Source organism: Mercenaria mercenaria, chromosome 5 (genome assembly GCF_021730395.1).
Source record: "Mercenaria mercenaria strain notata chromosome 5, MADL_Memer_1, whole genome shotgun sequence".
NCBI classification, from domain to species: domain Eukaryota; kingdom Metazoa; phylum Mollusca; class Bivalvia; order Venerida; family Veneridae; genus Mercenaria; species Mercenaria mercenaria.
Genome location: NC_069365.1, coordinates 4,524,889 through 4,551,294, shown reverse-complemented (window position 1 = coordinate 4,551,294; position 26,406 = coordinate 4,524,889). Strand labels below are relative to the sequence as shown.

The window sequence follows — 26,406 nt, the reverse complement described above, 5'->3', positions numbered from 1 at the left end:
AGAGAATAGAATTCGTGTTTCAGCATTCTTTATCCAGCGACAAACGAGATGGTGAATATGTCTGATAATATAATACCGTCAGCTTTGGAAACAAAATAAGCTCAGGTTTTTGAAGTGTCAATGTCGGTACTTTTTTTTCTGTTTGAGGCCCCTTTCGTGTTACCCCGTTTATTTTTTCGGCGAACGTCGTCTAAGAACGAATTCGTGACTGGATTAACCAATGCCACGTGACTTAAGTTTGCAAATCAGATTACTTGATAACGCATTATAGATAATTTATCAAAATGAAAGATTTATGCAACACTCTGCCTGGTTGGACGATAATAATAAAAACCTGCTCAAATACCAACAGATATCAATTTACAGAGAGAGCCGAATACGGTCTGCGTATCACATGAATAAGGGTGTAATTAGCTGATCGATTAAAGTCTTCTAGGTAGAGAAGTGACTTCAAGACCACTGCTATAATTATTCTTCGTAGAAACAAGTGCTGTCACAGGAGACAGCGCGCTCGACTATTTCGATGATTGATAGTGAAATTGGGCACATCTGGGGAAGCTGAAGCTGTCACTGGAGTGTTTAATGACAGAAATGTGGAAGAAGATATTGGACAATAGCTTAAGTCTCAAAACATTAAACCAGCATAAAAGGAACATAATTCATGGAAATGTTGCAGGGTCAGATACACTATTTATTTTTGTATCTGTCTATTGTATGATTTATGTATTGTCCTTTTGTGTTGTCTATGTTAAATGTCCTATCATCCCATATTTCCAATATTCCTATACATTTCCAATATATTCATTCATCTATCATTTTCATTTTCATATTTATTAACCACGGTGACGGGCCTCAAACGTATTTGACTTTCCCGCACTCCAATGTCACGCATGCGCACTTCAGTAAATAGAAATACATGGTAGTAGAAACCATTTTTCTTATCTTGTCTTACGACAAATTCTTAGTGCCGCTTTGCGTACCTTTACAGGTAATTGTTGATTTCATTCATTGTATTATTCAGTTGTCTTTCATTTCATGTCATATTTGTATTGCTTTCGCTTGGAAATACGGAATTATGCACTTCAGTAAATAGAAATACATGGTAGTAGAAGCCATTTTTCTTATCTTGTCTTACGACAAATTCTTAGTGCCGCTTTGCGTGCCTTTACAGGCAGATGACCCACATGCACTCTCCAACCCAGGGCGTAAGAACCCAGACTACGACAGAAAACTTGTACAAAATTAATGCACCATGTGTCATATCACGCGGCTATTTCGGAACAACTATTTTAAGTTTGAATCAAATCTATTTAGTAATACTGGAGATACAGCAAAAGTGCAGCCCAACTTGAACCAGAAAAGTTTTATTAGTAATGAGGGCTTAACTCAGAACAGACTGGTGCCAGCAGTATCAAACTTGTGTTATATGATGTGAGGGATGACGTGAAACAACTATTTTAAGTTTGATTAAATCCATTTAGTAGCAACAGAGATATAAAAAGCATAAAAATTAAACTGAAATTCTAAGTAAAAAGGGAATATAACTCTTAAATATTTGCACCAGAGTTACTGACCTTGTGTCATATGATGCGGATTATCATCTTGAAAAATCAGTTTAAGTTTTAATCAAATTCATTAAGTAATGCCAAATATATAGTGAAAGTGCACCACAATTAACCAGGAATTTTAAGTAAAAAGGGGACATAATTCATGAAAGTTAATATTGACGCAAGAGTTATGTCCCTTGTATCATACGATGTAGGTATTATTGTGGTACAACTGTTTTAAATTTGAATCAAATCTGTTTGGTATTAACAGAGCTAGAGTGAATGTGCATAAAATCTATAACCTGAAATTTTAAGTAAAAAGGGGGATAACTTATATAATACAGCTGTCACAGTTATGGTTCTTGTGTCAAATGATGTAGGCGATGATGATGAACAATTATTTTAAGTTTATATCAATTATTTGAATCAAATTCCTTCTGAAATAACAGAGATAGAGTGAAAATGCATCAAAATTAACATAAAATTTTAAGCTAAAAGGGGGGATAATTCATGTGAAATTGGTGCCAGTGTTATGGACCTTGTGTCATATGATGTGTGTGATGATGTGGATCAACTATTTTAAGTTTGACTCAAATCCATCAAGTAATTACAAAGATAAGGTCAAAGTGCACCAAAACTTTAACCTGAAATTCTATGTAAGAAGGGGGTAAATCATGAAATATTAATGCCAGAGTTATTACCATTGTGCCATATGATGTGGGTAATGATGAGGAATAACTATTTTAAGTTTGAAGCAAATCTATCAAGTAATAAAAAAGGTGAAAGTGCATAAAAACTTTAACCAAGGTGGGGACGCGGAAAGACGCCGACGCCGAGGTCGGGTCGAGTAGGATAGCTCTCCATACTTCGTTTAGTCGAGCTATAAAAGAAACAAAATAATACCACCACGAAACCTTTGAGCAAAATTGAAAGAGAACCATTTAAATTGTCGAAGTGTCGTGTTTAGTTTTGCTATTTGTAAAATGTTAGATGATAGAATAACACAAATGATATGAGAACCTCATAAACTTCTTGTCTGATTACAATTCGCCGACCATCTGTTTTAAAGACATTTCTTGTTATATCTATTGTACATACATACAGATGATGAAACAGGTTATTCATTGTTATATTTACATTCTGAATGGTCAGTAGTTGAACAAACCCACGAAGTGATTTATTTTATGATACATTTTGGAACAATTTGTTACAAGTACATGTGATTCGTATTGAAAAAAAAGATGAACAGTTTCTAGTTTTAGCGCTAGCAACCAATAAAGAGTGCCAAGTGCCACCGTCTGCACAGTTTAGTGAGACGACCTTATTTGCTGCTACAGACCAAGTAAACTACCATCGACTGGTTCATGAGCAGAAGTTGTTTAAATGTTTATGTGGTTTTAGCTGTAGAGGTCACAGGAGGGGCTAAGTGCCCCAGTTTGAAACAACTTAAGGAGAGGATGTTACAATGATACAGTAGACTGAGATAAATGAAGGTCATGAGAAGAGGACTTTAACGCATTTTTTTTCTATTTTTAGCTCAAGCGGCCCTCAGAAGGGGCCAATCATCCTAATTTGAACAAATTCAGAAAAGGACCTTATAATGATGCTTTAGATAAAAATAATTTTAAGGGCAGATTTCCCTGAAGCAAAGAGCGCCCTAAACACAGCCAGAGAACCATACACTACAAGGTAGGCCCGCAACAAAAAAAGAAATTGTAGTGGAAAAAAATATAGTAGACGGGTTGTTTCAAAAGTCCAACAAGTACATTTAAATCATACACAGTAACAAAAAATGGTAAAGGGTAGATAAAAGGATTGGAGCAATGGGGGAAGTGGAGAAAAGCAAGGACGAATATTCGACAGGGAAAGCCACGCTCTAAAAACGTACTCTCCCTACACTGCAAACTACAGCACGCACAAACTATAAAAACGAAGCAGAGAAACAAGAGCTCTGCAAAGCGGGACAATATGCCTCTGCAGTTTTACATCAGATCTCGAGTAGGAGGGTAGGAAGGAGGAACGTAAGGTGGCAGTTATTGCGGGGTCTACGGGGTTTAGAACGGCAGCAGTGATGGAATACTACAAAACTAGAAACTGAAAGTGTGTGCGTGTGGTGGGGTGGGGTGGGGGGGGGGGGGTAGGAGAGTTATGTGAATTGAGGCACCCAACTTTTTTCGACGTTAAAGTCAACACATTGAATAGTTTTGAAGTAGTGCTCCAGACACAAAAGATAATAGGTAAGGGTAGATTTCTCGGAAGCACAGAGCACCAAAAACACAGCCAGAGAGCCACGCATTTACATAGCAGGCCCACAACAAAAAGAAGCTGTAATGGAAAAATATTTCAGACGGGTTGCTTCAAACATCCAACAAGTACAATTAAATTATGCTAATTATTGATGGAGGGGAAGGAAACGGCAAGGGGCGAAATGGGGTCGCGTGTGTGTGTGTGGGGGGGGGGGGGGGGGGGGGGGGGGGGGGGGGGGGGAGAGGAATCCGAAGAGGAAAGTTGAACAAGGACGAATATACAAGAGAATGCCATGTTCTTTAAAAACAATTACACTACAACGTAAACAAAAAGTACAATGGACAGATTTGCAATAAAATTGTGACATTGACCTTTAAAATACCGACCAAGTTCATGTGCTTGAATACTAAGGCACTAAAATTTAAAAAAGTGAGTTTATTTTTTTGTGGCGATGGTAGTAGGAGAGGTGGGGTTTGGGATGGTGAGGGAGTGGGGGTTGGGTGTGGGGGGGGGAGATATGTGGACTTATGCGCTCCTCAAATGATTTCATCACCAACCAACTGTATTTTTAAGTTTAAAGTCAATAGCTAAAGTTGTATTCTGGACAAGAAATACAAAGGACTGAACTCAATTAGTGACCTTGACCTTTGATCTACAGATCAAGTTTATGAGCTATTAACATTGTCCTTTCGCCACCTACCTATATGCCAAGTTTGGAGGCAATACCTTAATTGGTTTTCAAGTTGTACACTGGACAAAAAATATGACTTCCAGATTTCACCTTGCTGTGATTTTGACCTTTGATCTACAGACCTTGATCGTACGATCAGCTCCATTTGTGACCTTAACCTTTGGCCTACAGACCTGCTTTATGCACTCTGCACACTTTGCCACCTATCTATCTATATGTCAAGATTGAAGTCAGTTCCTTGAATGGTTATTAAGTTCTGCTCTGGACGGGAAGTAATTATGATGGTCAAATTTGACTTTTTGACATTGACCTACCGGCCTGGTTCATGCACTCTGCACATCTCCCCACGGTCATCTACCAATATGACATGTTTAAAGTCAATGGTTCATTGCTTATTCCACTGCTAGAAATATTTCTCTTCTTTTGACTTCTTGTCTGACTGCTATTATAGATTTTGTGCACAGGTACTGCACTGTAAAGTAAATAAGGTAAATTAGGCTTTGGTCCTTTGACTTCAAGTAAGATGTTGAGTACATTAGTGTAATTATACCATAAAATAGCATGATAGCTTCATGTTGATGTTAAAAAGATAGGAGAATCATTCGGTTTATAAACAATTTAATTAATTAATTCATTACAGAACAAATAAATCAAAAGGATGCGCAAAGAACTTAAACCTACTTTAATAACTCCTTCAAACTTAATCCCATGTTTCTAATCATTACCTTATATTATGTATGTAATTAAATAAATCGCACATGACCTATTCGTTATGATAATGACCACAGAAATGCTATAAAACATTATTGTGTTAAAATGTCATATACGCTATGCAGACTTTGATAGTGTTACGCGCTGTGGAATACTTTAGGCACAGAGGGCATCTTGATAGAACCACTAACCTTCTGTAAGCGAAATGAATGACTTTCTCACATTAACATACATTATAATTGAAGCGAGGTTTCAAACTCGGTGCACGGTAAATTACTTGAAGTAGAAGACACTGAACACTCGGACACTCTGAGGCGCTAAGTGAAGGTTATAACAACTGTCCGGGCAACTGTAAACTTTCTATTTTCACATCATGTCTGCATATCGTATTTGAATCATTTTGAAATCACACGCTCGTATATGCCATTCCGTTACGTTTTACTCATCTTATCATAGCATAATAGTTTCTTCATCACATTTAGTAACACACTGTCTTTCTCAATGAACACTTAAATGTAATGCTTGTTTTCATCTCTGTCTTCATTGACGTACTCACTGTATATAAGTTAAACAAGAACTGTTATTTAATGTGATATAGAACATGAGGTATTTCCCCAATGCCTATTTGTAAATGTTTAGGTAAGGTCCTTTCTAACTGCTCACCATGACCGAAATAAGTATGTTGCCGTGTAATATCATCAATAGTTTGAGTTACACGACCTATACGGTAAATACTATCAACGGAAAGTAGTGAACTTTAGAATTCAAAATATTAACAAAACGTGTGTATCTTTAAGTCTACAAATCTATAAAAAATGAGCGGTAGCAAGCCAGACTTTTTCTGTGTTAATTTGAATGGGGAATTTGGTATACATGCGCTGAGTTCGTTCGTTATCATAAAGACTCGAACATAAGCAGTTTGGCAAAGGTTTTTTGTCAATCAACAGGAAATGCACATTCGATACATCGGGGATATTGGAAAACAGTTCATACAAAATGTTTTCAAAAACGCTTTCATTATCAGCAAATACATTCCTAAGACCATACTTATTCTCGGACTTTTTATGAATACTTCCATATCCTACAATCGCATTATCATCCAAAGCAATAACGATTTTGACGTCCTTTCCTGTAAACCAAGCTCGAAGTATCTGCTCTCTGTCAATATCTGGGTACACTTGTTTATCATATACCATCAGCGAAGGCCACATATCATCTGACAAAGGAACTAGTTTATAATTTGACTGATTTTCAGTTTGCGTGAAATTTGATTTTGTGATAGTATAGAATAAGACCTCATACGACGTGTGGACAAAACCTTGTTTTTCATACCAGTCATGCATTTCTGGTGCTCCATCAAGAGCAACATTTTTATCTCCTACACGATCCATTAAGGCTTTCCAAATTTTTCTCCCTATCCCCTTTTGACGAAGATCCTCTCGTACAATGAAGCTGCTAAGGTACAGTGTGTCGCACGGGTTCCGGTTTATACCACCAAATCCTTAAATTAATGTTAAAATATTGATAAATAATAGAATTTATAATTCATGAAAAATATTAGCTTTAGACAAATGCACAATGTAACATTTTCAAAATAAAATGTAGTAGACAGAACATGTTAGTAGTTTTACCAGTTTGATATCTATTCTTGCTTTAACACTCTGTTAATGAATTCTCAATCCAAACCAAAGTTATTGAAGACGATTCCAACAAAAACTTGAACTAGACCTAATGCCATTGAAGTGACTTATTTCTCACAAAAAGGTTAGGCGCTTATTGGGATTTGAACCGCACCCCATCCGTTCCATAGCACAAAATGTAGTTTTGACATCACGCTCTTGACCACTGTGCCACGGTGGAATGTTCTAAATGTGGTCACTTATACTGACATTGAACCTGATACCACTGACCCTATATACACTGCCAGTCTTAATTTTTGTATACGCTACTTATATGTCAAGGTTAATCGAAACTTAAGTTATTGAGCGGAAACTGTATTTTTTAAGTAACAGTGTCCTTCGCCTTGAGCCCACTGACCCTAAATTTAATTCGAACTTTGCTCTTATTATGAACTACCTATAGGACAAGACTCATTTCAATATCTAAATCCAAACAGAAGTAATTGAACAGAAACCAAATCTTCACGCCCCCATACATCCATTCATCTATCCTTCGCCAATCTAATTACCAGGTTTTCAACTTTTGTAAAACCTCGTTAAAAACGTAATTAAATGAAACAAAAAGAAAACAATAACAAAAACAGATCTTGCACTTGTTGCAAAAATCAAGTTACATACAAATATTTAAACGGTTGATCTTCTTGTTTATATCGATTAAAACCTATCAGAATCTATACTATACGTAATTAGATGTGTACGTGCGTGTGTACGTGAAACATGATTTATTCTCATTATCATGATAGTTATACTATGTTAAAGAGGCTTACCCACGGGAGCTCCTGATGCATCTATTGCAACCAGTAGAAACTCATGATCAAGTCTAGTATACGCCCAGTAGTCATACATTGAATAATCCCAGTTTTGCTTTTCCGCAAATTCCATAAGAGTGTTGACATCTTCGACTTTGCACTGCCGGATGCATACGCATACTTCACTAGAACTTGACATTTTTACTATTTCTGTAAAATAAAGCCGTATATAAATAAATGATTTTTTTATAATTCTGAATGGGCCCGAGTCCTAAACCAATAACGTTGCAATGTAGTTAGTAGTCACCAGGAAAAATTGTAGAATACTTCATGTCCGGGAGTGAAAACGTTTACAGAAGTTAACGTACTGTGACTTTTGAATCATTGACCATAAAACAAAAGGAACCATCCTCAAATAGTATTAAGTCGTTGTTTTAAGATGCAGAGCCGTAGCTATTATACGTATCTGTATTAGAGGTCAGGAGCGAAAACAAATAACAGAAATTGTTTCATTTTATTGAAATATCACAACAGCGGTCTTTAAACGTTGTTTGGCGGTAGTAAAATACCCGTGATTGGTCTCAGTGTTGTTTCATGTTCAGGTATTTGAGATCAAAGAGTCCATTTAATGTATAACAGAATGTGTGTGAGAGGTGTCCTGCCATAAACAGACGGAAACAAATGAAGTCTAATTATATTGTTACTAGCTGCAACAACTATTCAGATATTAATGGACAACAATATTGTTTCGTACAGCGTCACGTACTGTAGTAGTTTAAATAAATATTGCTTTTGAATTTTTCTGAAGGATAATCTGTAAAAGAATGAACAGCACGTTTCTGACCTACATCTAGGATTTGTCTATGTAATACACGATTGACATAGTTTCAATTAAAACGTACAGTCAGAACCAACAATGTAATAGACGTACTCGGAAAACCTAGAACTATAATCTTTCCATACCTCGTGTTTTTATTTCGATGTAAATGAAATGTGAAACCAAAATTTGTAGTCCTGTTTGGCACCATATAACATATACTGTGTTGGTGCGCCGTAAAACCCAAATAATTAAATAGATAAATAGAACTATAATCTGTTTCAGGAAAACGCTTGCATTACACTAGGCATTTTATATGTCCAGCAACAGGCCAGAAACTAGGTCCAATAAATGTTTTTACCCTCCCTGTAAACCGCTCTTGTTTTCTTACTTTTTCATTATCATTAAATTTTTAGTTCTTCTATGTAAGCTTATCAGCTACTCAATTTTTAAAGAGTGAGTTAAGCTGATACGCTTATGATTGTTACACATCAATGATATAGGTAATTTATTTCAGTACTACTTAAACATATGAAATTATATTTGTTTCATTTTATTTATGATGTAATAATTTATTGCTTGCATTACTTTGTATGATTACAGTGATATTGACTTATTCATTGTAAGGCGGAAAGGCGGATGTTCTCCGACCCCAATCACGCCATTGACGGGGATAATAAATGAAGTCACCCCTTTCGAGGGCGCCTGAAAAAAATCTACTGTGTAATGTTCTACTTATATATGAACATTTCGGACCCTTAAAGGGATTTGTATTTTAAAATGGCTGACCCAAGACGTTTATTCACTACGGAAGATACAAGACAACTCACTTATAGCATAATACAGGCATGTATATGTTCTTAGAACAGCCAAGCTATACGTTAGTGCGGTGCAGGAAGAAGGAGTTATATTTTATGAATGAGTAACCATATCATACTTAGTTTCTTTTTGATACACAATGTCACACATGTAATGCTATTTCAAATGTCTTACTGTACACCTATTTAGCTTGATAAAGGTAATGTTGTTGTTGTATTAATAGTACAAATAAGTTATTTTTTAGACTGTGTTACTTCCCTTCTCGTCGTTAATTTATTTACGGCTGAAATAGGAGTCTAGTTATTGGATCGGCTGTCTCAGAATCGATCCACTGTTAACAATGTAGAAATTCCTTGCGGCGGACCGAAAAAAAGTAGTGTCGTATATACAAACAAGTAGTTCCATGCCATACATTTAGCCAACCATCAAAATATAATTACTTTGGCACGACGGTATTTTCAGCTGTCGAACGTCAAAAAATACAAAATTTTAACGTATTTTTCAATCAGTATGATATACATTCATGTTTTTCTGACGGCAGTAACATATTAATGCGCGAAAACTAGGTCACAAGGTAAGGTAAGGGAAGTAACCCTGTTACAATAGATATAGGTTATATAGCAGTAATTCGGTCAAAAATGTGCTTCCGTGGTGTAGTCGAAAGAAGTCCCTAATAAATAGATCCTATTTTTTCCATTTTTTCGCGCATTTGCGCGTAAACCGGTGGTCAAATTGGCATTATTTGACTGGTAGAATGAATTTTACATAAAATAAGACACTTTTCATGCTTATATTCGCATGTTTTCGAGTTGTTTACTTGAAAACGAAAGTAGTGTGTTTATTCTGCGAACCGCTTTCTGAAATGCGGCAATATGAGGGTACCTGACTTCAGTTGACTTGCAGTTCATTGCATACTATTCAACACCCCTTTTTTTCGTTTTCTTATAGTAAATGTATGGATATCTTATGGAAAATAGGTCTACAGCGGAGTGAAAATCTAGAAACTGTATCAAAATTGATCTGAAGTAGCTGAATTTTATATGAAACAAAGAACAATTTCTTTTATTAGTATATAGCCAATATATTACTGATAGTTTTACTCCCCTGCTTAGCAAATAAAAAGGGAATAAACATGCATAAAAAGAGATAGGAGTAAAACAAATAAAAAAATAAGTAGTTGACAGTCAGGTATTGTGACAAGTGTATGACAAAACCTAGTCTCCTGAGTAAAAGTACTTGTGTCCCAAACCACCGAAATAAATGTGTCGAAAAAAAGGACCTAAAGGGTCATACACAGTACCACACCCGCATCTGTCGTCTACCATATTATCACAAAATTAAGAGCAATCGGTTAATTCAAAAAGTAATGTAATGTATTAAACAGCTGCTGTAAAAATTGTAAGACATACGACGTATTTTAATAATATTATATATACTTTCATGTATGACAAGGTTTAAAAAAACATAAGACAGCTAAAAATCATAAAACATAAACCTGATAAAAATAGTAACTATTAATACTTATAAAAATAGTTGGAATAGATTACTATGAAGATTACAGCTAGCCGCCTAGAAGGAGTTGTACGTATTTTTGTAGCGATTTTGATGGAAACATTCGTAACATTTTATTGAATTGAAAGAAAAAACGTTCGTGAAAACCAGGGAAATCGTTGAATCAGATTCAGAGAAAAAATTCACGGGATCCGAGTCTTGTTTTTTTTATATATTTAGTTAATCTATTTTTTTTCTGTGTTTCCTTGATCTTGAACACTGTTCTGATTTTTTTAGCTCACATGAGCAAGAAGTGCTCTAGGTGAGCTATAGTGATCGCCCTGTGTCCGTTGTCGTCCGTCCGTCGTCAACAATTTGACTGTTAACACTCTAGAGGTCAAAATTTTAGCCCAATCTTAATGAAACTTGGTCAGAATGTTACCCTCAATAAAATCTTGGGCAAGTTTGATATTGGGTCATCTGGGGTCAAAAACTAGGTCACCAGGTCAAATCAAAGGAAAAGCTCGTTTACACTCTAGAGGTCACAAGTTTGACCCAATCTAAATGAAATTTGGTCAGAATGTTAAACTCAATAAAATCTTGGAAGAGTTGGATATTTGGTCATCTGGGATCGGAAACTAGGTCACCAGATCAAATCAAAGGAAAAACTTGTTAACAATGTAGAGGTCACATTTATGACTTTTTCTTCATGAAACTCAGTCAGATTGTTAACCTTGATAATCTTAAGGTCCAAATTAAATCTGGGTCATGTGGAATCAAAATCTAGGTCACCAGGTCAAATTAAAAGAAAATCTCGTTAACACTCTAGAGGCCACATTTATGACCATATCTTGATGAAACATGGTCAGAATGTTAATCTTGATGATCTATAGGTCAAGTTTAAATCTGTGTCAGGTGGGGTCAAAACCGAAGTCACTAGATCAAATCGAAGGAAAAGCTTGTTAACACTCTAGAGGCCACATTAACGGCTGTATCTTCATGAAACTCAATCAGAATTTTAATCTTGATGACCTTCAGTTCAAGTTAGAATGTTAATCTTGATGATCATTAGGTCAAGTTCAAATCTTGGTCATGTGGTTTCAAAAACTAGGTCACCAGGTCAAATCAAAGGAAAAGCTAGCTAGCACTTTAGGGGCCACATTTATGACCATATCTTAATAAAACTTGATCAGAATGTTTTTCTCGATGATCTTTAGGTCTAAAGGTCAGGTGAGCGATTCATGGCTTTCTTGTTTGAGACTCTGTTTTTGAAGATTCCAGCTTGAAGGAGTTGTAAGTATTATTTGTAGCGATTTTGATGAAAACATCTATGAGATTTTATTAAACTAAAAAAACCGTTCAAGAAAGCCAGGCAAATAGTTGAATCAGATTTTGAGAATAATAACAGGAACCGTGATCGGTTTATAAAATTTTTGATTGTGATGGTATGAAACATTTTCATTTATTAGTGGCACCTGGGTCTTCCTCCTCCATAAAAGCTGGAAGTTGCCATAGCTACTGGTACGACGTTAAATCCAATTCAATCAATTTTCGCCATACAGCAAAATCCATAACATTTTTATGACGTTAATAGTTGTGCAAACTTTGGATTTTCAATTCAGTTTTGTTAAAATTTCTCGATTACCATTCAAGATGATGCTATGATACTTCATAGGATTGTTGAACATAATAACTGAATGCATAAGGCAAGCACATGCGTTCCTATATCAAAAGTAAAGTTCACACAAATGGTAAAAGGTAAAATTTGTGTACACTTGTGTCACCAGTTAATAACTTTAATCTACTGTAACGGTTGTCCTGATATTTACATATGTATGTGTACAGTTTGTGTTGCTCAGAGCCAATCGATCCTCCAGTACGTTCAGTCCTTTGATTTTGTCAATTATAGATAAAACACTAGTGTTTATCGGTCAGTAATATTGCATTTATCATTGTAATTGTGTTAAGATAATTCAAAAATAATTTAAGATATTCCGATGAACTATTAGTGATATAATTGTTCTAATTTGTTGTTGTGAAGATGAAAATAAAGTTAATAAATATACGTTGCTTACTGTAAAAGCAAATAAATAAATAAATAAATGAAAAGAAAAGAAAACAGAAAAAAAAACTTACATTTTCCGCAATAAAAGCTCGCTTTATTGTGTACAACATAGGATATTCATTCAAGTAAGATAATAACTGCACAATTCATAATTTTATACTTTTAACACCTTAAACCAAATTTAATGCAACATGGCGAAATGGCAAAAAGATAACACATAGACTAGTGCTCGTGTTTACTCTCTACATATCTACGTAGTCTCACAACCAGTCGGGAACCAGGCTAACAAAACAATACTATTTTGCAATGTGTATTCTATTTAAAGAATAACGCCGCTCTATTTAACATGGTACTTGGATACGTGATTCTATAGGTTCAGGATTGTGCCGTGTAGTGAAAACTTTACATACTTGTATAATAAATGATTGAACAGGAAGGAGGGGTAAGCATCTGTAAATGAATAAATATATATTTATTAAAATGAATAAATAAGTTGTTAATTGTTTAATTGTGGGCTCAGTTATTTGAACAATATAACTGCTTTTTAGTTAAAAGTTGAAATTCCTAGTTAAAAAATCTAAATGGTGTTACTACAAATATTTAAAAAAAAAATGACTCTGAAAAACTCAATTTAGATTTGCAGACTTTGCCACACTTGAACCATAACGCAGATAATGAAGGTACTAATAATAGACATTTGCGAATTATGGACACCTAGGAAGATCATTATTTCAAGGAGACCATCTCAACATAATTTAATTATATTGTCTATAATGGTGATAATGTCTGACTTATTATGTTACCACTTTGCTTTGGGGTATCTTTGTCTTGTCTGTCCGTCTGTCCGTTTTTCCGGTAGAGAAAAATTGTGTTACACATATCGCCAAAAGTATTTGACTTGCCGTCTTTACAATTTACTGAAATTTTCTCCAACATTAGACGTTTTGCATTTGAAACAAAGTAGTTAGAGTGAGCTACTGTGATCGCTTTGTGTCCGTTGTCAGCCGTCGTCGTCAAACTTAAAAAGTTTTGCTTTGAATACTCCAGAGATCATAACTCTGGCTGAATTTTATCGCGAATTTATCAGAACGTTTGTTTAACGATCTGTCGGAGGATTTTGAAACTGAATCAAAAGAAGACCACTAAGTCTCTTATTGGGTAATACAGTTTTTTATGATTTAATGTAGTGATTTAAGTTTTAATCCCAGATAACGCAGTATTTAAATTGATAAAGACTATTTATTAAATTGCATACCGATCAAATAGAAAATATTGCTTCTATAGTGGTTAAACTGTTTTTCTATAATTTCACTTAGTGACATATTCATTGACCAAAGATTCCCGAGTTTAAAACTTGACACAAGGCACACTTTCTGAGTAATTATTATGTAGATTAGGTAGAACATAGACCTTAAGAGTGTTAAGAATGGTTTTCTATGATATGACCTAGTGACCCAGCCACCTAGCTCTCAGATAACCCTCTTTTTAAATTTGTTCAACAATTTATAAAATAGTATGTTCTGACTAAGTTTGGTATAGAAAATATGTTAACTGAAGTTTTAAGAATGTTTTTCTAAGACTTTACTTACTGACCAACCATTTAAAGCCAGATGATTAAAAAATTAGTCCGGCTGTTTGGACATGTTTTCATCAGTGCTTGAAATTTACGGATTTTATAAGCTATAACTTCATAAATGGATATGATTTTTAAATGTGTTTGTTTGGATTTATACGTTCTATCACATGGAACAAAGAAGGAAGTAGATCTATATCATAAAGTTTAAATTAGTTTAATTACGGGGAAAAGAATATCTTCTTTTAAAATAAAGAAATGTAGTGTAATTCTATTGTTACAAATGTTGGAAACGGTTCAGTTATTAACAAAAAATAAAAAGATAATATTTACTATTCTTTGTTCGCAGTATTCAAAGATATGCATATGAATTGAATCACGTTAAAATGTATTTCGTTCAATGAAATGAATTTATTGATTAACTGGTGGGCTCGATTGACCCGTTTGGAAGATCTGCCGGAATAAGAAGAGTTCTTCCGAGCTTCTGTGTCTTCCGCCCGACAGTCGGAGATGTTAATCACGTGATCAAAACAAGGCGGATATTCGACATATAAACCTTACAAACTGAGTAATAAACTAGAAGAAATAAAATGTTTAGAATTTTTTTTTCAAATAGCACATTAACAATAAAAAGTTCCGAAAAATGAAATTTTTTTCACTTCCGGCAGATGTCCGTTCGATTGTGATTTCTTCTAAGCTTTCCTAAAGCTTCTTAGAAGCTATTCTCATGGGCCGGGGCATTTGACAACCAAGCCTGTCAGGTGAGATTCTCGCAGAAATGGTAAGATCCTAATTTGGCAGCTTTCACCAGGGCCAATTTCAGTGTACAATTATTGCATTGGTAGCTTTTGAACATTTTGAAATGAAATTCAGTAACAAGGAAATGCTTGGGCCTATAGTCCTCGGATCGGCGGAGGCTGATCATAACCTGAAGATGAATTATTGATTTTAAAGTCATTAGGTCATGGTCACAGTGACTATGTCCCCTAATAGACTTGCAACAGGGAAACTTTTTTTCGTCTATAGCACAACCTATCATATAACCAGAGACATATCTATGTCTCTGATATAACTTTAAAAGGAGCAACACTGGACCTCTCCTAGGTGTCTTTATTAAAAGAAGCCTACTTGTATGAGCTTAAGTCTATCTTGACATTGTTGTGTATAATCATGTCCTTAGGATCAACGACGGCGGATCAAGTTTTCACTAAACTAGAACCGTTAGCGCTCAGTGATCAAACTGAGGTAAAAGTGCCTATATCCGGTTCAAAGGCGCGAGTTAAATTTTGATATAATTTATAGAGAAATAGCAGCCGCTAAGGATCGCAAAGAGCGCGAGTTTTCTTGAAAATACAATCGACGCAATTATTACGATTTCCACAATGATAATTGCGAAACATGATTTTGAGCACTATGTTAAAAAAAGAACAAAAAAAATCTTTGTGGGTGGATTCAATCCTTCAATTACCGAGGCAAAAATTGCAAATTACACCAGAAATCGCATTTCCAAGGTAACCAAGGTCTTGATAAGAAAATAGCAATGGCAATGTTTTTATTCAGGGTTATTGTTGAAGACGATGAAAATGCGAACGATATGATTCATGACCCACATTTCTGGCCAAATTGTATATCGTGTCGCCCTTGGCTTTCCCGTAGTGCTTACGGATCATCGCTTAAAGAAACACCAGGTTCTCATTATAAGGAGGATAAATGAAGGGATAACTATGCTAGTGCTTGGTTAAGCCACGGTTATAATGTTTATTTTATTTATTTTGTTGGGATTAACGTCGCACCGACACAATTATAGGTCATATGGCGACTTTCCAGCTTTAATGGTGGAGGAAGACCCCAGGTGCCTCTCCGTGCATTATTACATCATGAGCGGGCACCTGGGTATAACCTTCCGTAAGCCAGCTGGATGGCTTCCTCTCATGAAGAATTCAACGCCCCGACATGGGCTTGAACCCACATTGATGAGGGGCAAGTGATTTGAAGTTAGCGACCTTAACCACTCGGCCACGGAGGCCCTCACGGTTATAAAGACTATAACAAGTACTTGGCATTAAATGGCGATGCCTCTGATAGGTAAATCTCATGTATGATAAAGAGTTCTCTATGATTAATGAGTACTGCCGGTAACAGGAAATAAGCCAAGTATTGATATCTATAATATAACTTGGAAAATGTTAAACCTCAATACATGTACATCGAAATATTTCGTAGGCATTTGAATAACAAGGCTACTTTAAAAATATGTTACTACGGGATATTTCGTCGGCAAAGGACGTAGATGACTTGTACTCGGAAATTGTTCAAGATATTCAATTAGCATCGGATAAATTCCGAAATCGAAATTCAAACCTTTTTTTTAAGTCATATTGGACTCATGACCAAGAATATGCGATGTAAGAGACGCATATGTTTAAAAATAATCGCCCAAGAGAGGAAATTGTTCCAGTTTTAAAAATTATAAAATTCCGAACCGATTTTTTGACAGTTACATAGACCTGCAGTCCAGCAGTTTATCGAAAGTGTAGATAAAGAAATTGATACTGCCGCCGAAGTATATAATAATGAATTCTGGCGATTCATAAATAAGGGGAAAATCAATGTAAAAACTGTCTTGCATTAGAAAAGAATTCCGATGGTAATATTTGCGATACCCCTTAAGATATAAACCGTGGCTGGAGAGATTATTTTGCGGAACTTTACAAACCAACTTGTAACGAGGAATTTGACGACGATTACCTGTCGGCGCGAGAGGCAGTCTTGCACGATATTAATGCGAATCTGTACTGAATGATTATAACAAAGATCAAATTGACGAATTTATGGTTAGAAAGCAGCTTAGCACTTTTAAAAACGGTAAAACATGTGGATACGACCGTGTTAATTATGAACATATTGAAAACGGGGGCGATTTTCTTATATCCGCTTTGACAAAACTTTTCCAGAAAATGTCAGATCTTTGTCATGTTCCAGATGATCCAGAGGGGGGAATAAAAGAAAAAAATGACCCAGATAGCTATAGGACCATCTCATTATGCTCAAATGTCCTCAAACTATATGAAAAGATTATCTTGAATATTATTGAAAGTATAGAAATTGTTAAAATTAATGCTCTACAGGGTGGGTTCCAAAAAGGATTCAGTTGTACAATGACATCATTTCTATTTCGAGAAAGTATTCACTTCGCTGCAGAAAATAGTTCGAAACTTTACGTTTGTTTTCTTGACGTCCGCCAATCTTTTGACAGGGTTACACATTCACTGCTTATGCTAAAGTTGTATAACACAGTTAACGGTCATATTTATAAAATGATAAAAATAATATAAAATTGATAAAAGTAAACTGTTATTTCTTGGTCAGTTGAGTAATATGAACCCACATAAATGAGTGAAAGAATTATTTAATGTCCGTGTTATATAGTACTTAAATAAACCTAGCAAAGTCTTTGAATATATGCCAGATATCTATCGTATACTTTGAAAATACGGTCTAAGACACCATTTGTATGATTATGTGATCACTGCAAAATTTCCTGGCGCTGTTGAATGGAAATCAGTTGTTAAAAAAAAACATACTCAGGCTAGCAAAGTATGAGTATAGATTACGTTTGGCCCTCGATGAAAGTTTGTATGGCTTTAGGAGTATTTACGGAGAATTTATCTTACGGAGAACTTATCCCATGTAATATATGGCACTTTGGTCAATTATATAGGGACTATTTGCCTTATTGTAAAAAAAAGACTGTTGTCGTAGTCAGTAAAGTTTTTACCACTACGTATAACGCATTCTGTCCTAAATGTAAGTTGGCGACAGAATCAGTCGCTGTACATCTCATTTTGTTTTGTCGAACAAATGATAATATAAGACAAAATATGCATAAATCACTGGATGAGTATAACTTCAACAACCTATTTGATATATCTTGCATGGATCAAATTATTGAAATGTTATCAGGGTTTATCTCGGATGATGTGAAGCGGATTAAATGCTTCAAGATAATTCTGAGATATATACATAGCTTAACAAAAATATTGAATTACCTGCTGTCATCAATTTTGATCATTTAATAACTTTATTTATTTATTTTACAGTTCATACAGATTTTCAATGCCTTTCGCTTTCCACATAGATTTTTCTGTAGTAGAGTTTTTGCAAGGACAATGCGTAAAACTCAACAGGCCTATAGATTCCCTATACTTTTCGCTTTCCCACATAGGGTGTCTGTGTAGGGCCATCTGTTTAGAGAAAATTGTAAAATAACTGTGAAATTATTATATATATATATATAATCATCTTATGGGGGAATAAAAGATCTATCTATCTATCTATCTATCTCTAAAGTGTTAACAAGGTTTCTCAATTACTAGGTTTTGACCAAGTTCCAATGTTAACATCGTCCTGACCCGGATTTTATAAGATCCAGTAGAATATATTTCTTCTAGACTGTGAACAATGTTTTTCTTCTATGATATAAACTCTTGATCCAGTTGTTAATCCCAGATAAGCCCGTTTCAAACTAGACCTAAATTTTATAAATTCAAATATTTCTAACCAGGTTTTAGAAAGGCCGAATATAAAGCATGGTCTCTAGTGTGTTTTTCTATAACTTAACCTGATGACATTTTTTGACCCTCAAACTTGATGTAGATTTTATAAAGACAATCATTCTGATCAGGCCTTGTAAATAATGAATCTTCAGTGGCTTTGTACGATTTAACGTAGTCACCTAGTGTTTGATCCAAGATGATCCAGCTTCAAAATCTATCTATAGTTTCATAACGCAAACATTCTGACCAAGCATCATTACGATTTGGCTTAAGTTGTAACCTCTACAGTGTTAACAGTAAAATTGCGAAGGACGGACGGCAGACACAATGTTATCACAAAAAGTCACCTTGAGTACGTTATGCTCAGATTTACTTAAAACTCGGGTGCGCAACTCCTAAGTAACAGTTTATTTATGTTCTTAGTTCCTTATAAACATTTCTGTAAAGCAAACTGATTTATATAATTAGTTGTTTTAACAAGCTTTGAAAGTCACAGGTTGACTTTTTAGTTTGATAAAAAATATATTGTTACTTATTTCATTATTCTACTATCAAATTGTTTTTTTTGTAATAATCCTTGACATATGTGAACATTAAAATCATACGCCGTCTATTCTGATAGTTTAAGAAGGCAAATTTCTATAATACAATTATAATAGAATGTCAAAAAAAATGATGAAATGATGGTTGAGAAAATCACCAAAGTTGCAAAGCCAAAAAGCTTGTGAATACATTTTGAAGAGATTTATAACACCGCGGACGTATGTTTTCCCACATAATACTTATTACTTTATTTTTCAGTTTTCATAGATATATCTTACAATTGCCACAAGGTTGTAGAATATAAAATTGAATAGAATTCAAATAATTACGCCAAATTAAATTAAGAGTAATGCCCAGGTATGGCATTGATACAAAGTCTTACGATAAACGAGTCCTTTCAAATGAGATAAGTATGTTCTTTCTTTATTTTATTTTTTTTTTGTTGGATTTTACGTCGCACCGACACATGATAGGTCATATGGCGACTTTCTTTTTTATAACTGGTTAATGGCACAGTAGGTAACTTAATTACATGTATTATATTTCAGAAGACCTTAAACAACATTCTTAAAGATTACTAAATGAAGATTTCAGTGTTATTCTTGGTCGATATATTTCAATAATCACGCTATGTTTTTAAAATTTGTTTTCAATGTATTTTTAACAATCTGACATGGAAATGCGATTATTCGCTATAACTATAAAGATAAAGTTTCTTATTTAGCTTGTGTAGTCGACGAAAGTCCCAATCTGGAATGAGTGAAACAGCTTATTTCTAATCGGGCCCACGGCAGTTTGTCATATTTACCTCCCCAGCATCCAGTCTAGACCGATATTGCTAGAAACTGTACCAATTTATGACAATCTCCCAGCACTGAACACTAGTCGGGATATCAGCTGCAACCGAAAATCGAACTCGGATCGCTGGCGTTGCAATCCAACCTACCACTGTGCCACTGACTCTTCTTTTGTTCGCTATAACCATTTTATTTTACATACAACAAGGAAGAGTAAAAATTAGAACATTTTCAAATGCTTCTTATAACCGATATTTCGTTATAACTGTGTTTGTTATAGGGAAAGTTTTTGTATATGTTCTCTTTTGTTCTATTCTGTTCATATCTATGCTTAAAATGGTTCGTCATGTACCTCTGATTCACGTGGAGAAGTTGTGAGTTATTTGTTAATACTAACTAGTAATACTAGTATAGTATATACATAAATGAAACATTGTTAGATAGACGACATAAGACCGAGAAAAAAAACGACAAAAAATGTGTACAGTCAGTAAATGTGAAAAAAATTTAATAATGTCTAAAAGCATGCAAACAATAATATTAATTTGATATGATTTAATGATAATTGGGAAAATAATGGAGATATTTTATTAGAAAACGGGATGAACTATGTAAAAAAAACCAACACAAATTAAAAACTTGACATTTAAGTTTCATGTATATTGTACGGAACTCGTCTAAATTATCATCATTGGATTAATAATGAACTCGGGGGAGAATATTGATATTTGAAAATTTTGCGATTTTGTAATTTGTCATTTTCATTTCTGTTTGCGTTCATATTTTTTGAATTATTCTTCTGAAAAAGCGATTACTTAGACGGAGGTAAATATCGAGATAACGGACGAAAGTTATTATCTATTGTGTCATAACCGCTAATTCGTTATAACCGTGTTTGCTATGGGGAAGTTTTCTGTACATGCTCTGTTATATTCTATTCTATTCATATTTATGCTTTAAATGGTTCGTCATGTACTTCTGATTCACATTGAGAAGTAGTCAGCTACCTTTTAATACAAACTAACTAAAGTTAATACTAGTATATTATATACATGAATGAAACATTGTAAATAAACGGCATAAGACCGAAAGAAAAACAAACCACAAAAATTGGTTTAGTGAATGAATGTTGAAAAATGTAATAATGTCAAAAAGCATACAAATATTAATATTAATTTGATAAAAAAAATTGGGAAAATCTTGGAGATTTTTGTTTACTATGTAACCTCCCCCACAGACCCCCCCCCCCCCCTGCCCCCACCCCTCCCACACACAAACAAAACAACAAAAACACACACCTCCACTACTGAATTTGCTGTCTTAAAAACTGGACATTTAATTTCATGTAAATTGTACTTTTTATATCTGTTTGTAATTCCTTTATAATAAGCAAATTGACAAAACATCTTTTTTAAAGGCCACAGGGCATAATGACGTATCTTGATTTTTTTTAAAACATTCAAAAACCTTTAGTTGTAGACCATACTACGTATTTGATCTTGTACATAAATGAGAACATTATGATGATGATAACACTTTTTCCTGCAGTAACACAAACACAGATAACATCAACAACCGTTAAGAGTCAGATAGTTTATGTTTTATGTCTTTCATGGGATAGCTCGAATTCTCAGGTAACCACATAAAAGCAAACATAGACAATTCAAGGCAACTGCCGTTGCAAAAAGCATGGATCTAACATAACTTTAAAATTATATAGTAGTAATATTTCTTGTGATAATGATGCTAAAATGTTAAGAGTAACATTTCAAACTAAAACATATTTCTAATATTCAAAGCAATTAAATGTTTGAAAGAGAATTAATAAACACTTATGTTAAACATCTACTCCTTAACTTCAATTATTACCCTCTTACTTGGCACTTTTGTGGTGCAACCATACACTAAAATCTAGAAAAGATCCAGGAAAGAGCTTTACGTTTTGATCTGTGACGATTATAGTCAATTCAAGTCAATTCGTGAATTCGGAGTTACAGTACACATGTGAACAAATGCATATTCTTGCATAAAAACTACTTTTTTCACTGGATCCGCCCATGTATAAACGGGAGAAAAATCGTGTGCAAACAAGGCAATTCACATGCTGTTAAAACATGATTTTTATTTTTGAAATGCTTTGCCAGGGACGTAAGTATGTATTTCTGCGCAGACTGATATTTGGCATCTGCATCTTGTTTCTTCCATAATAACCTCTTCTTGCAGCATTATAGATACAATGCAATCCATAGTATGTTTAGCTTTATCAGTTTCCACCCCCCAAACGTACTGCCCCCATCAATGTACGCTCTAGCTTCTCTTAGAGTTTACTCCCTTTACAAAACGTCTGTTAAGTTATTGTAAATAACTGTGAATAAATAAGTATCGCGTGTAACTTGTGCTATTGCCCGTTTTTAGGTATTATATTAATGATTTTTGTTAGTATCAGTCGGTTTGTTTTTACCTGATTGTTCGCAGAATTCATATAATAAACCTCGAAAGCTAGTCACTAGCTTCGTACTCATCCGTACTCTGTTTGTTCGTACTCAAAATAATTCGAATGTAAAGTTGTTACTCTTAAAACAATTGTGTTCCTGTTTATCAAATTTTTAAGTTATATGCAAAATTATGTGTAATGTAACGTTTGTAATAACTAAAAATAAAAATAAGATGCTCAAAAACCTTCAAATCACGCTTTTAGTAGTGTTGTTGTTATGTGTGCCCCGGTTGTGGATATTTAAAACATGTTTACCGTTTCCAAGAACAACAAGAATGGTAAATAAAAAATGTACCGGAATCGTCAAGTCATCACATATGAAAACAATGCATTTAGTCGTCGTGTAATGTTTTTTTTATACATTCTTGCATAAAAACTACTTTTTTTCACTGGATCCGCCCATGTATAAACGGGAGAAAAATCGTGTGCAAACAAGGCAATTCACATGCTGTTAAAACATGATTTTTATTTTTGAAATGCTTTGCCAGGGACGTATGTATGTATTTCTGCGCAGGCTGATATTTGGCATCTGCATCTTGTTTCTTCCATAATAACTTCTTCTTGTAGCATTATAGATATAATGTAATCCATAGTATGTTTAGCTGTATCAGATTCCAACCCCAAAGGTACTGCCACCATCAATGTACGCTCTAGCTTCTCTTAGAGTTTACTCCCTTTACAAAGCGTCTGTTCAGTTATTGTAAATAACTGTGAATAAATAAGTATCGCGTGTAACTTGTGCTATTGCCCGTTTTTAGGTATTATATTAATGATTTTTGTTAGTATCAGTCGGTTTGTTTTTACCTGATTGTTCGCAGAATTCATATAATAAACATCGAAAGCTAGTCACTAGCTTCGTACTCATCCGTACTCTGTTTGTTCGTACTCAAAATAATTCGAATGTAAAGTTGTTATTCTTAAAATAATTGTGTTCCTGTTTATCAAATTTTTTAGTTATATGCAAAATTATGTGTAATGTAACGTTTGTAATAACTAAAAATAAAAATAAGATGCTCTAAAACCTTCAAATCACGCTTTTAGTAGTGTTGTTGTTATGTGTGCCCCGGTTATGGATATTTAAAACATGTTTACCGTTTCCAAGAACAACAAGAATGGTAAATAAAAAATGTACCGGAATCGTCAAGTCATCACATATGAAAACAATGCATTTAGTCGTCGTTTAATGTTTTTTGATGCAAGAATAGCGACAATACACGTTTGTTTTGTGTATTCGGTCTCGGTCACAAACAATCCCGCGGGCTTCTGCAGACGTTAATACACAAAATAACGTGTATTATCCCTACAATAATAGCGACAATACACGTTTGTTTTGTGTACCTTCGGTCTCGGTCACAAACAATCCCGCGGGCTTCTGCAGACGTTAATACACAAGAAAACGTGTATTATCCCTAAACATATAATTGATAAAGTTCATACATGAGTGGTAATATTCTTATCTGCTGTTCTGAAGGGGAAGTGATCAAAACAAAAACAATTTTAAATGGACAAAATGATGTTAGAATATCAAGAGTATCAATAATATAATGTAAGATTTCAATAGTGAAAGCGGAAAAGGCAAAAACCAAATTAGAAATTGAAAAGCATTGTTTCAAATTATCTGGCGCATTATTTTCCTTTACTGATATACAAAATGTTCAAGATTCCGGAATGCATAGACTTATACGGGTTTGTTAAATCTTATTTAGTCTTTCTATCACAAATAATAAATAATGGACACAGTGTAAAGAAGGTTTCTGTACAAAATAAAATTACTTAAATCAACTCTTTATATTTCAGAATATTTGGTCTACGGGAAAAACGATGAGGGGTACATTTGTTCCTAAGAGTTTTAAAGAAAGTAAAAATTAACAGGTAATGTATTTCATTCCCAATATCTTTAAGCGGGCACCGTGGGCACTTTCGCTCCTTTTGTCAAGCATAAGATTGTCACCAGCGGCCTGTTTCAATCTGGAATCGATGGTTTTCGGTTTTGAATCGCAAGAGACTTAGTCGAAAGATTATAAATAAGAGTGTGACTCGTTGTAAATTGAATCTAAATTATAAGAAAACTAGGAACTATGGCTCTAGAAATTCATAAGGGTATTCGACAACAAGGATCCGTTTATTTACATGACCTAGTTAATATTAAACACAGTCTTTTAACTTTAGGTTTACAGATAAAGCCAATATTTCTCAGGTAAGAACAACCAGTTATGTTAGTAACACCTTCAATTCCTATGCACCTAATGTTTATATCTCATTGCCTCATTGAAATGAAGTCAATTACCAAAATTTTAAAACTTTTATTAATGCATTGAACGAAGAGGGCAGTACAGGTTCATTCTGCCGGTAAACCTGAGTTGCACAAGTGTATTTTCAAGCTTCTGTTTAAATTGCATTGTTTAAGATCTAGGTTTATTATGTTTAGTTCCATATATCCTTAGGACGACTGGCACATTTTTAAACAATCTCGCCAGGCATACAGTGCTTTAGGGTATAGCGGATTTAGGGTATAGAGGATAGTATGATAAATGTTATATTTAGATTTGAATTATTGTATAAATTTTACTGGCATGCAGACAGACATTCTGACATAAATTTTAAATGTTTGCTTTTTTTGTGTTATTTTTCATCAAATGAGAATTAAAGCTCTCCTCTACTGACTAAATCAGTGTGTGTGTAAAAATTGTCAGTGAATGAAAAGTATTTGATCGAAATTTAGAAAGCTTAATGTTTTTAAAAAGAAAATACATTAGTATTCTAATTTATAGGACGAAAATCTTCGGAAGTTTGTTTAGATGTAGATTTTAAACTAATAAATGAAAAACTGACCAAAGCTATCCTGTACACTCTAAATCATCGCATATGTAAACAATGGCATGGAGAGAAAAAAACACATGAATTTCTATTAAAAACTGAATGTTTTAAAAAATATAGCAGTTTTCTGTCTGTTATACAGAAAAAGACTACTAAATTTCATTTCTTTGAACTGGAATGCGGGAAAAATTAGTTAGCTACCCGCTGTACCCTAATGCACTGTACGTATGCTTTTGACAACACAGAAAACGACGTCAGACGACACTTTTTCCGGAAGTATAGAAAATGAAAGTAATCGGGCTAAACTTGAAAACAAAAGTCGCATTTGCATTGGTCTATATAGTCAGGGGACACACGCACGGGTCATCCCGTCTAAATGTATAAGCGTGGACTTCTTTTTTCTAATTGGCAGCCGATTTTCAGTACTTTATAACTTTTTGAAAATACCTGGGCACGACATGTCAGCTTTTCATCTACGAAAACATATTTGAACTTGGAATAAACACAAATCTCACAGGGGTCCTTAACGGAGCAAGGGTATATGGAAGTTTTTGGAACTTCGTTAAATCGTTCCAAAGGTCCTTTTTGATGTTGTCTTAATGTGTCAGTATATGCCTCGCAGGTTAGATATTTCCGTATTTAATAACTGCAGACCTAGACATTTCAGAAAGAGTTTTAAAATGAATTTCAGGTAATAAATGTAGTTTCTACGGAAGCGTGAAAGGGCCATCAGACGCTAATACGTTTTATTACGTTCCGGGCGCGGATACTAGTATACAGATTTCCTAAAATGCATTTTTATAGATATTT

The 26,406-nt window shown here is 34.4% G+C and overlaps 2 protein-coding genes across 2 annotated transcripts in view; one reads left to right on the top strand and one right to left on the bottom strand.

Moving 5' to 3' along the window:
• Positions 1-5,093: 5,093 nt before the first annotated feature.
• LOC128557437 (uncharacterized) lies at positions 5,094-13,020 on the bottom strand. The gene is made up of 3 exons (XM_053544810.1): positions 12,888-13,020; positions 7,643-7,834; positions 5,094-6,697 (listed from the first exon to the last, which is right to left on the bottom strand). Exons 2-3 carry the CDS (start codon positions 7,821-7,823, stop codon positions 6,003-6,005), a joined length of 876 nt encoding a protein of 291 aa, XP_053400785.1. The 5' UTR covers positions 7,824-7,834; positions 12,888-13,020; the 3' UTR covers positions 5,094-6,002.
• A 126-nt stretch (positions 13,021-13,146) lies between these two features.
• The window catches only part of LOC128556840 (uncharacterized), a 40,540-nt gene continuing 27,280 nt past the window's right edge, over positions 13,147-26,406 (top strand). The window contains exons 1-2 of the mRNA XM_053542537.1: positions 13,147-13,258; positions 24,577-24,651. The gene's annotated coding sequence lies outside the window, so the exon portion shown is untranslated. The remainder of the gene's footprint in view (positions 13,259-24,576; positions 24,652-26,406) is intronic.

Bases quoted from the DNA above. Each gene is read 5' to 3' on its own strand.
- LOC128557437 (XM_053544810.1), bottom strand. From the start codon at position 7,823: ATGTCAAGTTCTAGTGAAGTATGCGTATGCATCCGGCAGTGCAAAGTC. The intron at 6,698-7,642 runs GTAAGCCTCTTT...CATTAATTTAAG, and splicing joins TGCATCAGGAGCTCCCGTGG to GATTTGGTGGTATAAACCGG.